The following is a 15,344-nucleotide window of genomic DNA, read 5'->3' as shown; positions in this document are numbered from 1 at the left end:
GCGCTGTCGCCAGGGTAACCACGCTCTGACGCGTTTGGGGCAAAATTCTCTCCGGGGTCTGTCCCGGCTTCCGGCACCAGGCCTTGCTCTTGAGACATTAAAGAGAACGGGTGCCAGCGGCCAACCGGCCCCGACTGGCCGTGCGGATGGTACTGGCACCTTCCTGGGAGTGTCTGGCGGGGACAAGGATGAGTTATCATCTCCGTGGCGGCTGAATGTCTTGTCGCGGCTCGGGCCAGAGGCCAGAGCCCAGCAGACCCGGGAAACAACCGCACCCTCCGTCCACCTCCACCCTAGCGCGCAGGGGCAGGGCGGGCATGAATCTTGGAGTGGAGGAGGAGCGGGAGCTCAGGAGGAGGGTGCTCTAGGCGGGGAACGAGCTCACGGGGATGGGGCTGGGGCGGGGGATGAGCTCACACGGGGTTGTCTCTTTGGGTGGGGCAGGAGCTCGCAGGGACAGGGAAGCGCGTCACGGGGATGGGACTTGGGCCATGACAAGAACTCGCAGGGGTCGTGTGCGCGGTGGGGCTCCGGCGCACAGCTAGGCGCTCGGCACGGGGCGGGACTCGAGCTCGCGGGGCCGGAGCTCACCGGGATGGCGCTCGGGGCGGGGCGCGGGCACGTGACCTGCGGACGCCTGCGGAAGGAACATCATGGCGCTGTGGGGCCGACCGTGGCTGGCCTCTCTCAGACTGTGGGGCCCGGGAGGTGGGCGGCCTGGCCCCGCGCGGGCCCCACAGTCCCGCGCCTGGCGGCCGGTGTGTGCCGGGGCGGATAGCGTCTGTGCTCGTGGCCTGCGGGAGCCAGGCAGGTGCGCCTCCGGGGCCCGGGTCGCGCGCAGGGCCTCTTCCGTTCTTGACCGCGTCTAGTGGTTCCGTCCGCGGCAGTTCGGCCCTTATACTGGTCTGTGGAAGTCCTTCACGTGGATATTTCATAACTGCTTTGATCATTCACGTGTTGAAACAGTGTCTCATCTGTAGCTTTTACGAATGACGCTGTGCCGAATTACTTGGCTGGTACCTTGTTTTTTGGATAAATTCCTAGTATTGGGACTTTAGGTCTAAAAGTATGTGCATGTAACGTTTTAATGGCCTTCTTTGCGTAAGGTCGTGCAGTTAGAACTGCCGTGTAGGTGACTACACCCAGTAACTGCCCTTTTTGGAATGCCACTCAATCCATCCCAGGGCCCTGCACATGCTAGGCAGGCACTCTGATCCTTACATGGGGAATTGAGCTTACATATGGAAAAATCTTTAGGTCCGTAGTTGTTAGGATATAAACTTAGGTGCTTTGTAATGGGGGGATATTCAAGTAAATAATGGTAAATTCATGTGATACATATTGAAAGGTTAATAAAGAGATTTTCATCAAGGATAACGTTACTGAGCTCTTGTTCTGTACAGGCCCTATTCTGGTGCTGGGGATAGAGCAGGTACCAGGACAGACACTTGCTTCTGTAGAGCCAGTTCTTATTACAGAGATTATCTGCAAGACTGGCTGCCATTAAACCAACCTTTGCCACCATGGGTTTTAACACAGAAGCTGTAGGGCTTCCTATGAGAAGCAGACTATTTGCCCAGACTTGCAGTTGGGAATTTCTTTTGCCACTAGATTTTAGATTCTTGGTGAGTTGTCCAGAAGGCTCTAGAAGCCAAGACTGTTGTCTCAGGAGGCCTCCAGGGTTTCTGCAGCTGCAGTGCCTCTTGCCCTGACCTTCAGGTGCTGCTACAGGCTCTGTGTCATTTGTATTGCTTTGTTTTCTTGTCTGCTCAGATGTAGAGTCATTTACAAAGTCCTGTGGCCTCATTGAAGCCTGTGACTTGTTTTTCTGTGTGTTTTGTGCCCTTTACTATGAAAGACCATTCCATACTCCCAATCTTGGCTCTTGGCTTCTGGAGGTGACTTAAGAACTTTCTAGAGCTTTGCAATGAGAACCCTGAGCTGCAGTATACCTTCTGCCTTGCCTGATTGTGTAATTTTAGCTGCTAATCTGAGCTGCCCCCATCTGCAGACATTAAAGATGAACTCTGTGCAGCACTCTGAACCCCTGTCAGGGCATGGATGTTTCTGGAATAGTCTTTAGAGAGACCAGCTTTTATCCCAATAATATTTTGATGCAAAACCTGAGAATTACTTTAAACTCACTGTATTTTCATCACTTTCCATGTACCTTAAGGTGTGTAGCTCTGTGGAACATGTGCCCCAGAGCCTTCACAAAGAATACTTTTGGCCCTGGCTTGAGTTTCTATGAGGACTTCTGTTCTTAGCACTGCTTTGATAGCCGCACTCACAAATGATGCTTTCCTGATTACACAGTGCCTATTAACTGAAAGTTTTTGCTGCCAAATAGTCTTGATTTCTGATTTGTGACTGCTTTCTGTTTTAGCCAGTGGTCATCCATGGTGAGAAAGTTGGTTGTTTTGGGGAGACTGAAGTGATGTGCATGACCTTTTTGACGGTGGGAAGGGTAGAGTGTGCTCGTTCTTGCTAGCGTGAAGCTGGTTGTCTTTCTATTCTGCATTTGCTCTCAGTATTACAAGTGGACGAAGGGCCATCTCACTGTCTGTGGGTGCTTCAGGCATCTTTGGAAGTGGAGGCAACAGTGAGAAAGAGAAACTGTCCCTGCAGGACATCGCTGAGCTGATCCGGGTGCGAGCGTGTCAGAAGGTGGTGGTCATGGTGGGGGCTGGCATCAGCACACCCAGCGGCATTCCAGATTTCAGGTACCACGGTAACCCGGTAACCCTTGCCGAGGCTTCCCCACCCTCTCCTGGTGGGCTCAGAACCTCTTCCTTCTCACTCTGCAGATCTCCAGGGAGCGGCCTCTATAGCAACCTCCAGCAGTACAACATCCCATACCCCGAAGCCATTTTTGAACTGGAATTTTTTTTCCACAACCCCAAGCCCTTTTTCACTTTAGCCAAGGAGCTGTACCCTGGAAACTATAGGCCCAATGCCACTCACTACTTTCTCCGATTGCTTCATGACAAGGGACTGCTTCTGCGTCTCTACACACAGAACATCGATGGACTTGAGAGAGGTGAGCCTCTGTTTCCTCTCCACGTCACATCTGTGCCTGTTTCCAGGTGGGGCTCCGGCCATTGCCAATACCTCATTTTTGGTGCTGTTTTGAGCCAACTAGACCTCTGTTGGGACCTCCCTGTGGGCCTGTCTTCCTGCAGAGTTGTGAGTTTTGGACAGAACTTAAGTTGACATTGTTTTGCTAATCTGGTATGAATATTTCTTTCATTTTTTTCTGTTTTAAGAAATACGCGGAGCTGGGCATGGTGGTTAGGTCTGTAATCCCAGCAGTTCAGGAAACTTGAGACAGTATTGCAAATTCAAAGTCAGCTTCAGCAACTTAGTGAGGCCTTAAGCAACTTAGTGAAACTCTGTCTCAAAAAAAAAAAAAAGGGGCTTGGGGTGTGGTTCATTGGTCAGGGCCCCTGGGTTCAATCCCCAATAGGGGGTGGGGTGGGGGGGGGGCGGGGAGAAGAAATCTGTAGAACATACAGAAATAAAAAGTATAAGAAATCCTCTGTCCTCCCACTCAGTTTCCATATCTGACACATGGCCCAGTCCTTGTTTGTCTGTTTCCCCACCTTCTTTCTCACCTCCAGGATGTTTTCAAGCAAGTCCATCACATTGTAAATTTTATCTAGAAACAATCTAGAAGCAAATCAATGAGTATCTCTAGAAGATACAGACTGTAAAAAATAACTGGTACTCTCTCGAACCACTAATGGCCCCTCAGTGTTGTCTGGGTCAGGACAGCAGTGATTCACAAGAGGGGACAGGTCAGGCCATGCATCTCAGGGAAGCATCTGGGGGGACCTGGGTTAGGTGTAGTGGGGGCAGCTGCAGGGCAGTCAGTGAGCCAGCATCAAGCTGCCTGATCCCAAGAGGTGTCTCCTTGCTCAGGAGCTGTTTCATGTGAGATGAAATCTCTGGCTTGGACTCACAGAGGCAGCAGCGGCTACACTGTGGAGGCTTTGCTACCCAGGGTCAGGAGAGCTGGCCTTGTGGGAAGGTGGGAGCCGCCTGGCCATGAGTTTCAGCACTGCAGTTAGGACAGTGATGGGGATGTAGGAAGCCACCTGCAGGTGGAAGATTGAACACCTGAGAAACACTGAGGCAAGAATACAAAGTTTTATTTAAAGGATAGAAGAGAGAGATGGGAGCTCCTCCGTAGAGAGGGTGTCCAAAGCTGGTACCCAAGGAGTGAGGGTGTCCTGCCTCTTCTAAAGATTTTAGATTTCCTTTGTTTTCATGCCCCCTTCTCCCATCTTGCTTACCTGATCAAAAGGTGGAGTGATCCAGTAGCAGGTATCAAGCTGCCCAGGGGTACAGGCAGGAAGGGCAATATCCAGTGGGTATTTATTAACTGTGGGAGACCAACCTTACCCGTGACTGAGTCACACTCCCCAGTTGGGTGCTGAGGCGCTCAGTCGGCTGGGTGCTGAGGCGCTTAGTTGCAGAAATGTGGCAGAGCTTTCCTCACCCTTCCTGGGTGCGAGGGTCAGTGTCTCTTGCATGGGTGTGTCTTGCCACAGCCCCATGGGTGAAGCTCCACTCCCGCTCACCTGTTCCTTGCCCTGAGCCTTTTCCGGCAATTAACAGCTCCTTGCTGGGAGGAACAGTTCCCTGGAGGCAGGTAACTTTGGCAACAGGTTGGAGGAGGGGAAGTACTCTGGAGGTATTAGCATTTTATTTCCTTTTGAATCAGCCACACCAAATCATTCATTGTCATTGTCTACACTGACTGGCCTTTTGCCTGGACCTTGATACCAGGAACAGAGAAATTCCTAAGGCATTACTTTTTGTCTATTTTTTCACCAAGCAAATTTCTGGAAATGTATCTATACCCTCATTTTTACTTGATGTCTCTAGAATAGGATGAGTATTGCTAGATATTAGAAACACACACGCATACACACATATATATTAGTTTGTTTTGTAGAATATCAGGGGTACTCTACCATTGAGCTACATCCTCAGTCCCTTTTCTTTTTTATTTTGGGATAAGGTCCTGCTAAATTTTGAGGGTCTTTCTAAGTTCCGAGGCTGGTTTTGAACTTGTGAAACTCCCGCCTCAACATCCTAAGTCATTGGGATCATAGGAATGCACCACTGTGCCCAGCAATATCAGACATAATTTTATCTGAATTTATATCTGATGGATTTTGTTCTGAGTTTGTTTCGTTTTGGTATTGGGGATGGAACCCATGACCTTATGCATGCTAGCCCAGTGTTTTACCACTGAGCAATACCCCAGGCCTTTGTACTGAATTTTTTTTTTTTTTTTTTTGGTACCAGGGATTGAACTCAGGGTCACTTAATCACTGAACCACATCCCCAGCCCTTTTTATTGCATTTTATTTAGAGACATGGTCTCACTGAGTACTTAGGGCCTTGCTAAATTGCTGAGGCTGGCTTTGAACTCATAATCCTCCTGACTCAGCCTCCCGAGCCGCTGGGATTGCAGGCGTGTGCCACTGTGCCCAGTGAAGGCTTTGTTTAAATGTGGCTTGGCTCCAGCTGGGAGCCCCTGTGCCTTACTCTGTTGGTGGAGAATCACTATTGGCAATATAGGCAGGGACACCAGGCTTTCCTGAGGGCTGAGATCCCTTCCAGGATGCTGCCACATCCAAAAGTCATGCTTGTGACTTGGTGCTCATGCCAGCCCAAGGCTGCAATGCTTGCTTTGGTTGGATTTCAGTGTCTGGCATCCCCACCGCGAAGCTAGTTGAAGCTCATGGGACCTTTGCTTCAGCCACCTGCACAGTCTGCGGAAGATCCTGCCCCGGGGAGGACTTCTGGGTGAGTTGTTCCACTGATAGTCTCTCTCTTCTGCAATTCATGGGAGTGGAGGTGATCTGGAAAAGTGGTATAATAGCATGAAAATATTTTTTCTTTCTTTTGGTACCAGGGATTTAGCCCAAGGGTGCTTAGTGAGAGGTCTCACTAAGATGCTTAGGGACTCGCTCATTTGCTGAGGCTGGCTTTGAATTTGTGATCTTTCTGCCTCAGCCTCCCAAGTCATTGGGATTACAGGTGTGCTCCACTTCACTTGCCCTTTTCTTTACTTTTAATTTAGAAAAATAATACATGCTTATAAACAACTAAGACAGCACAGAATGAATCTCCTTTCAACTAGTTCCTACTGCCCACCTTTAACAATTTGGTGTATGTTTTAGTTAACTGTCTTGTTATTGTAACCAAAGGACTTGACAGCAACAACACAGAAGGAAAAGTTTATTTTGGCTTATGATTTTAAAGAGTGGGTCCATGGTTGGCTAACTCCATAGCTCTGGGACGAGGTGAGGCAGATCATCATGGTAGAAGAGCATGGTGGAGGAAAACAGCTCAGGACTTGACAACCAGGAAGCAGAAAGGGCAATATATAAACCCCTAAGGCATAACTGAAGTGATCTACGTCTTCCAGCCACACCCTACCTGCCTAGTTTACCACCCAGTTAATCCATATTAATGATTTAATCTGCAGATTAGCTCACACCTCTTATAATAATCTAATCATTTTACCCCTGAGCATTCTTGCATTGTCTCACACATGAGCTTTTGGGGGAAAATCATAATAGTATATAATGTCCTAGGACTTCATTTTATTTTTAAATTTTGAGATACGGTTTCACTAAGTTGCTTAGGACCTCACTAAATTGCTGGGGCTGGCTTTGAACTTGCCTTCCTCCTGCCTCAGCCTCCTGAATTGCTGGATTACAGGCGTGTACCACTGTACCTAACTGTTCTAGGGCTTTAGAGAGATGTGCATACATGAGCACACATGTTTTTTGTCAGTGTCTGCAGTTCTGCCTGCTCTTTTTGGTCTTCGTATTAACTGTAGAGTGTTAGGTTTAGCCACTCAGCTATTACAGGATATCTTTTGATGTTCGTAATTTTCACTATTGAGCATGAAGCAACAGTGATACCTGTGTTAGACCTCTTAGGATTCCTTAGAGAATAGGGTAGAGTGGGGAATATGAGCACAGCAGCTCAGCGAAAGTACGAAGTGCAGGTGAACCATGCACTTGAAGAGGCAGCTGTCTGTTACTGGATCTCACCTCGGCAACAGTAAATAAGTAGAAGATAAATCCCATGCTGTGTGAACACTTTCACGTGCTGTCTCGCTCAGGTTCCTGGTTTTCACCCAGGAGTGCAACTGCTGAGTGCCATGTGAACTCTGGGTAACTGTTGGAGGAACTGCCATACTCTTCTCCACAGCACCTGTGCTTTTGTGGAATTTGTTGTTTTATTTTGGGTTGTAAGAGTTCTTTTTATGTTCTAGAAACTGGATCCTTATCAGATACATGATTTGCAAGTCTATGGGTTGGTTGTCTTTTTCCCTTTCTTGGTAATATCTTACAATATACTGATGTTTTGATTGTTTTTTTTTTTTCTTGGCACCAGGGATTGAACCCAAGGGTGCTTAACCACTGAGCCACATCCTCAGCCTTTTTTATTTTTTATTTTGAGACAAGGTCTCACTGAGTTGCTTAGGGTCTCACTAAATTGCTGAGGCTAGTTTTGAACTTGCCGTCCTCCTGCCTCAGCCTCCCAAGCTGCTGGGATTACAGGCATGTGTCACCATGCACAGCTATTCAAATATTTTTAATTTCAGTGGGTTCTAGTTTATCTATTTTTCTTTTTTGTGCATGCTTTTGATGTTGTATCTAAAACAAATATTGCTAGTTCCAAGTTCATGAAGTTTTGCCTGTTTTCTGGTTTTTAGCTCTTACATTTAGGCCTTTGATCCATTTTGAGTTAATTTTTATAGATAGTGTGAGGTTGTTTAGCACCATTTGTTAAAGAGACTGTCTTTCCCCATTGAATGGTTTTCACTCTTGTTGAAAACTAGTTGCCCATAAATGTGTGGATTTTTTTTGAATTCTCAGTTCTATTCCATTGGTATATTTGTACATCCTTAGGCCAGTACCACACTGTATTGGTTACTGTATCTTTGTGGTAAGTTTTTTTTTTTTTTAAATATTTTTTTTTAGTGGTAGATGGACACAATATCTTAATTTTATTTATTTTTATGTGGTGCTGAGGATTGAACCCAGTGCCTCATGCTTATGAGACAAGCGCTCTACCACTGAACCACAGCCCCAGCCCAGTGGTAAGTTTTAAAATCAGGAAATGGGAGTCTAGCACATAGTGGAAACTGTAGGTGCATGTTTAATCTTTTCATCAACACATCCATTGAATGACTGGTTTCTTCATCAGTTTAGTCTACTAAGTGCCAGGCATTTGGGGGGGGGGGTGCTGTGGATGCAAAAACAAACGGAGTGCCAGGTGCAGGAAGAAGCTCTTGCACAGCTATGGGAAGAGAGTGACTGGGGCCCTTCCTGGCAGAGGAGAACTGGAGTGTGGCAAGCCAGGGTGTTTTCTTTTTTTGTGTGTGGGGGGTTACTAGGGATTAAACCCAGAGGTGCTTGACCAATGAGCCACACCCACCAGCCCTTTTATATTTTTATTTTAAGATGGTCATGCTAAGTTGCTGAGGATGGCCTTGACCTGGCGATCCTCCTATCTCAGCCTCTTGAGTCGCTGGGATTAAAGCATGTACATTAGCACTGGATAGATACTGAAGAATTTTAAAGCAGGAAAGGGATGTGAAAGGTTCGCATCTTAGATTAGGTGGGCAGCAAGTTGAATTTCTTGGGTCAGGAGCCTACTATGGGGAGGTGGGTAATGTGGGTAAGAGATAGGGAAGCCATGGGTCGAGCAGACACAGTGAACAGAATGAGATAGCTACAGGAGGCAGGGCTGTTTGGAGGTGGAGATGGAGGGGTCTAGGAAGATGTCCTGGGCCCGAGTCCAAGGAGGCGCAGGAAGGAGGTGTGGGTGGAAACCACAGACTTGAGAACCATAGTACTGCAGGTAACAGAGACCAGATGAAGCCGTTCTGTAAGAGGGAGAGAAGCTCTGGTAGGTGTTGTAAACTTCAGACTAGCCATAGTGCTGTCAGCATCCCAACCTCCCCAACCCCCGCATGTTTCTTTATGGAACCCCAATATATATGTGTGTGTAGAAAGGCATGGAAGGGGTCCCAGGTCCTCTGGGAGGTGTCCTGGGGGGCCAGTGCAGGAAGCCTGACACCTGCAGGGCTGAGGTCTGCCTTGGTCACTTCAGCTCTGACCAGGGTTAAGCATCCTACTGCCTTCCCATTGTGGGGCAGATGCCCACAGAGCACTGTCCAAGGCCTGGGGTCCACCAGGTGTTTTCTTGGCACCAGCTCAGGTGCAGAGCAGGATTAGACATTCAGCCTGTGAGGGGATTTGTGGATGAAACCAGGTGAGGTCCAGGATTTGTATGTATTTATTTATCTATGTACTTATTTCTTTATTATTTATATGTGACAGAGGAATGCATTACAATTCTTATTACACATATAGAGCACAATTTTTCACAATTTTTGTATACAAAGTATATTCACACTAATTTGTGTCTTCATACATGTACTTTGGATAATAATGTCCATAACATTCCACCCTCATTTTTAACCTTATGCCTCCTGCCTTCCCCTCCCACCCCTCTGCCCTATCTAGAGTTCGTCTCTTCCTCCCATGCTCCCTCTTCCTACCCCACTATGAATCAGCCTTCTTATATCAGAGAAAGCATTTGGCATTTGTTTTTTTGGGGGGGGGGATTGGCTAACTTCGCTTAGCATTATCTTTTCTAACTCCATCCATTTACCTGCAAATGCCATGATTTTATTCTCTTTTATCGCTGAGTAATATTCCATTGTGTATATATGCCAGACCACTCCAACATTTTGGAGGATTACATAAAAACTGTTGGTAATTGCTAAAACTGGTCACTTGGGGTCTGTTGCACTATTCTCAATTTCTGTGCTTGTTTGAAATTTCTTGAGTTTATTCCCTCCTAAAAGGCATCTTCCTTGGTCCTGCCTTCTTTCTGTGTCCCCAGGCCGACGTGATGGCCGACAGGGTGCCCTGCTGCCCAGTCTGCACTGGCATTGTGAAGCCTGATATTGTGTTCTTTGGGGAGCCACTACCCCAGAGGTTCTTGCTGCATGTGGTTGATTTCCCCATGGCAGATCTGCTGCTCATCCTAGGCACCTCCCTGGAGGTTTGTGAAGGGGCTTTGGGGGCATGGGCTGGAGGATAGGGAGGAGGTCGGTGCAGAGGGGTCAGCCCAGGGTGCTAAAGGCGATGGGATCCAGCTAATGTTGTAGGCCTGGGGAGTAGCTGTGTGAGAGGATGGGGAGAATGGGAGGGCATGTGGTGTGGGGATTCCAAGGGATGTGGCTGGTCAGGGTACAGTGAGGGATGATGCCAGTCCTGAAGATGGCAGAGGGATGGGCACCTGCGGGGTGGGAGGACTGTGGCCTGAGGTGGAGAGGCTCCTGGCTCAGCCTGCATCAGGGTTTTGTTGGTTGGGGCAGTTGGGAGTGAGGATGCTGCATGGGGTGCTGTGTACCTGTGGTGAGGTGCCTGGGAGATGCCTGCTAGACACATCCAAGAAACTGTCCTCCATCTCAGTTTGAATGATAAGAAATTTCTAAAAGATGTGGAGCAAGAAATGAGACTATGAACTAAGCTAGTGCCTGACTGGGTACACCACCAGGGGCTCCCCAGTGGCCAGAGGCCCAGTGTATGCTGTGGGCATCACTGTTGCTACCTGCAGAACCAGGCCCTGTCCCAGCCCTGTGGACAGTCACAGCATAAATTGAGGAAATTCTGCAGCTTGTTATGTGCAATGGGAAAAATACCAGGTGAGGCAGGAAGGTTGGAGGAGTGGCCTGGTTGCTTGTGAAGGTGTCAGCTGAGGGATCTGGCAGGGTTATTGCACAGGATGATTCCTGTGGCTGCTTTGCTGTGAATTGGCACAGGGGACAGACCCAGCAGAGGCTCTTGCAGGTGGTGATTGGCTGGCACTGGCAGATAGACAGGTAAAGCCATCAGGAGCCCTTGGAGTCTGGATGTGAAGGCAGAAGGCAGGCCAGAATGGGAGTTGTGGGAGAGCCTGGACTCCCACAGGGCTTCAGGGTTATGGCTTGTATTTTTTGGTAGGCAGGTTTGAGGATCCTCAGGAGATGTATGCATGGGGGTGGAGTCTAGCAGAGACTGAGGTAGGAGCTGGGGTTTGGAGTGAATGGACAGGAAAGCCTGAGGTGCAAACAGATGTGAGCTGGGATGGAGGATGGACATAGGAAAGCCACTCAGAGGTGCCAAAGACTGGGCTGTGGGAGCCATGGTAGTTGGCATATGGGCTGAGCCAGCTGTAAGGTGTGGACACTGGGGCCACTAGCCATCTTTCTATTTGAAGCAAAATGAAAATAGTTGTGTGTTTTTTTTTTTTTTTCTGGTTATAAAAGCACTATCCATACATTATATAAAGGTATAAAAAGCCAAGTGTCATCTTTAATCCCATCAACAACTGTTAGTGTTTTTTGTTTGTTTGTTTTGTGGTGCCAGGGATTGAACCCAGGGCCTTGTGCTTGCAAGGCAAGCACTCTACCAACTGAGCTGTATTTCCATCCCAACTGTGTGTGTTTTGGTCTGTCCTCGTGTGCTGCTGTTCTGTACAGTGCTGTACATCCCGCTCTTTGACTGGCTTGTCCATGTTGGTGTGAGCACGTGGAGCTGTGTGGTAGGTGCTGCAGCTGCCCTGGAAGGGCAAGGTTCCAGCTGAAGCTAGCCTGCCAGTGCGTGCCAGTGTGAGCTGGATCCTCCAGCGGAAGGCACAGGCTTTTCCTTGTCTGCTATGTGAAGAAATATTGATGTGTTGGCTTATGGAGCACTGCTTTGGATCTTCTTGAGCTATGACACAATATATGGTACATAAACCATAAGATCTTTTTTCAGAATCTTAAATATTCTGAATTCTGAAACATATCCATATATAATTTTATAGTGAAAGTGCCTATAGTGAATATCCAAGTGTATACATTTTTACACTCACAGAAATACTTCTAAAGGGTAAATGTTGATGCATATTCAAGACTCAGTTTCCAGGAAGTACCAATACAGTGCCTTAACAGGGTGCAAGGGGCCATATGCACATATCCTCACCAATACTAAAATTTCCTATCTTTAATTTTTTGCCAGTCTGATCAGTTAAAAGAGGTCTTGCACTTCTGTAATAGTGCAGTTCCTCTATCTCTTGCCCATCTTTCACTGGGTTATAAATTAGCAAAATAAATAAGTTCCTAAATTACATGTTTTTAAATTAGCAAGTAGAAGTATAAATTGTCATGTTGTATATATTGCAGTTTGTTTACGATGATGAGTTTAATATTTTTCTACATAGTGGCTTTATGGAGATACCACTGTGATAGCATTTATACAGTCTGTCATTTTCATTTGTCTTATCTTACTTCAGTTACCATTCCTAAAAAGTCCTTTCCCATCCTTACCTATAGATCCTCAATTTTCTTCATGAACTGCTTTTGTTTACATTTAAATCTTTAATTCATTTGAAACCTTCCCAATGAAAGGCAGGAATTGAGCATTTCCCTCCTAGATACTAAACCACCCTTGTTACCATTTATGTATGTATCTGTTTTTTATGTTGTTACTCTTGAGATTGAATTCCGTTTGAGAACCACATGCAGAAGCTGGATGGTTTACGTCTCTCTAGAGTCAGATGGTGAAGGCTGAGGAGGGGTCGTAACTCAGCTCCAGGCCTCTGCTGCCAGATGAGAAGATTTGCAGGACAGTGTTGCAGCAGGGCGAGTAGAGAGGTGGACAGGTGGAAGGAAGATGCGCACCACACAGTTGGCAGGAAGGAGGAAGGTGGGGATAGCAAGAGGTGAGGGAGGCCTGGGAGGACAGGATCATCCAGATCAAGCATGGGAGGCTGCTTGAGCTTGGTGCATGGTGATCTCTCCTGTCCCTCTAGGTCTCATGGCCATGGTGTGGTGACTTGATGGGCTTGTGGGATGGATACTGTGCTCCTCATGTTTGGGTTATTTTTCAGGTGGAGCCTTTTGCCAGCTTGTCTGAGGCTGTGGGGAGCTCAGTGCCCCGGCTGCTCATCAACCGGGACTTGGTGGGACCCTTTACTTGGCGACCTCGCAGAAGGGATGTGGCTCAGCTGGGGGATGTGATTCACAGTGTAGAAAGGCTGGTGGAACTTCTGGGCTGGACAGAAGAAATGCAGGACCTTGTCCAGCGGGAGACTGGGAAGGTACAGACCACAATGCTACTGTTGGTCTTATACTGGGCACTAACCTGGGTCCACCACCTCCACTGAGAGGAACAAATGATGCCAAGTACATGCTCCTGAGGCCTCAGAGCTAATGGTGGCTAAGGAGGGATGGTAGTTCTGCTCATTCTAGTCTGTTGCCTTTCCTTCCTAAAACAAAGCAGCCATATTCCCCTCTGAGGCTTGGGATGACTGAGATGACCCATGTATAAGGACTTTGAGAAGCTGAAGTTCTCTGCCCTTTCTGTGGGATGGTGCTCAAACTGGGATTTTTAAAATACTTTTTTTTTTTTAGTTGTCAATGAACCTTTATTTTATTATTATTTTTATTTTTTTATATACAGTGATGAGAATTGAACCCAGTGCCTCACACATGCTAGGCAGGTGCTCTACCTCTGAGCTACAACCTCAGCCCCACCTGGGATGCTTTTAAGAAGTGGTCCATGTGAGTTGTTATCCGTATAGCCTTCCAAGGGTAGACAGCCAGAGTGTTGATGCTTTCTAGATGGTTCCTAGGAAAACCATGTAACTTCTAGAGGAGTCAATAGCATTTAAAGCCCAGGTTTAAGGTTACAGACAGGTCTGACACTGCCCAAGGGCAAGCACCTTCTTCTTGCCTCCACTGGCAAAAGCCCCAGCCTCTGGTTGCAGTCTGAGACTTGTTAAGGATGAGACTTAGCACTTGCTCTTTCCACACACATTAGACATCATTACCACTGTTATTTATGGCCATTCATTCCAGTTTGGGTCTGAGGGCTGATGTAGGCTGGTGCCATTTCTCATCTCACTATAGATAGGAGTAAAGACCACCAATGTTATAATCACACTGGCCACTCCATTCAAGAAGCAGAGAACTCAGCAAAAAATGTCATTGAGGCAGGTGCTCCCCTGGCCATCTTGCAGGGCAGTGGAGAGCTGGTCATGTCAGCCTGACAGGCTTGTCCTGAAGCCTCTTCCTGGTTTGAGTCCCGTTCCCATATAAAAGGAGACTAATAGCCCTTACTGATTTTTGGAAATGGCCCTACAAGACTTAATCTGTGTGATTTCTTGGTTTCACGGAAAGTTATGAAAAATAGGTCATGATTTCAGGGATTTATTTTTTAATTGCTACCCAAGGAGTCAGATAGTAATGTTTTTGAGCATGTAAGCATCAGTACACCTCAACTGGGAACTTTAAAATCCTCAGAATGGGTCTCCTTTTATCTGCCTTGTTCTGCCAAGCCTGCTGGGACCTAATTTTTTTGCAGAGAAAAGCGCATTTCATGAAATATTTTGCTTGCTTTCAGCAAGGTGTTCAACCCAGGCTTGAGATGTGCTGGCTTGCCTGGGTATATACACTTAATTGATCTCCTCTCTTCTCTTCTAGCTGGATGGACGGGACAGATAGGAGGGTGATGGTTGCCGCATGCATGAGCAATGGCAACAGGAGAGACTCACACCTCATTTCTAGTGAGACCATATGCTTGCAGACACCTTGGTAGGTTCACAAAATTTGGCCAAACCAGGACATGTGACCTGCAGACACAGTGGACATCTGAGGCTGCCCTCAGACTGTATTGCAGGTAGGGTGGTGTTTATACTCAGGAACACCCAGTCACAGATGGAAAGGAACTGCATGGCCTGTTTGCTGTGTCCAGTTCTTCACCGGTAGAAGCTCTTAATACAGAAAGCTTTCTTCTGATGGTGACCTTCTTGAACTGACAGACAACTGGAATCTCAGACCTGATTTGCTTTTACAGTGCCTAGAGCTTAGCAGCCCTCCCGGGGCCCTGGTGGTGTACCGGGTCTTGTAGCATGCTGGTATTTGCAGTAGGGTTATTTTTAATTAGAGAAAGTCTGGAGCATGAAATAAATTTTAGTATTTAAACAATGGCATCTTCCTTTTTTGTTTCCCTCAAAGGAACAGCAAGTGTTGACATGACCGTGGAAAATAAACCTTGGGGTGTGGGCGTCTCCCTCTCTGGGCAGGGGACAGCACTGTTCTCACCTATTCCTGGATTCATCCTGAGGGGACCTCAGCCCCCTCTCCCACCCAGCACCTGTCTCCCTTCTGGAGGCTCTGTGTTTCCAGGGCAGTACTTCCTGTCCCTGAGCTGTACCTGCCCTGGGCTGGAGCTGACAGGGACAGACTTAACTAAACACGTAAGGGGGTC

At 47.4% G+C, this 15,344-nt stretch overlaps 1 protein-coding gene across 2 annotated transcripts; it reads left to right on the top strand.

Annotated features, from left to right (window-relative positions):
* Positions 1-27: 27 nt before the first annotated feature.
* Positions 28-15,061, top strand: Sirt3 (sirtuin 3). Of its 2 annotated transcripts, none has more exons than XM_027953495.3 (7): positions 28-149; positions 2,532-2,723; positions 2,808-3,040; positions 5,720-5,820; positions 9,949-10,110; positions 12,964-13,173; positions 14,558-15,061. In XM_027953495.3, exons 2-7 carry the CDS (start codon positions 2,677-2,679, stop codon positions 14,576-14,578), a joined length of 774 nt encoding a protein of 257 aa, XP_027809296.1. In that variant the 5' UTR covers positions 28-149; positions 2,532-2,676; the 3' UTR covers positions 14,579-15,061. The 2 variants fall into 2 exon arrangements, with proteins under 2 accessions (XP_027809296.1, XP_027809297.2); XM_027953496.3 differs by lacking the exon at positions 28-149 and adding an exon at positions 628-811.
* Positions 15,062-15,344: the final 283 nt, after the last annotated feature.

The sequence above is a fragment of the Marmota flaviventris genome, chromosome 9 (genome assembly GCF_047511675.1).
Source record: "Marmota flaviventris isolate mMarFla1 chromosome 9, mMarFla1.hap1, whole genome shotgun sequence".
Lineage (NCBI taxonomy): Eukaryota > Metazoa > Chordata > Mammalia > Rodentia > Sciuridae > Marmota > Marmota flaviventris.
Note: the sequence above shows the minus strand (reverse complement) of the source record. Positions and strands in the feature narration are given on the sequence as shown.

Excerpts from the sequence above, each read along its gene's own strand:
- Sirt3 (XM_027953496.3), top strand. The coding sequence starts at position 654 with ATGGCGCTGTGGGGCCGACCGTGGCTGGCCTCTCTCAGACTGTGGGGC. Across the intron at positions 10,111-12,963 it reads TCCTAGGCACCTCCCTGGAG|GTGGAGCCTTTTGCCAGCTT; the intron begins GTTTGTGAAGGG and ends GTTATTTTTCAG. Across the intron at positions 13,174-14,557 it reads TCCAGCGGGAGACTGGGAAG|CTGGATGGACGGGACAGATA; the intron begins GTACAGACCACA and ends CTTCTCTTCTAG.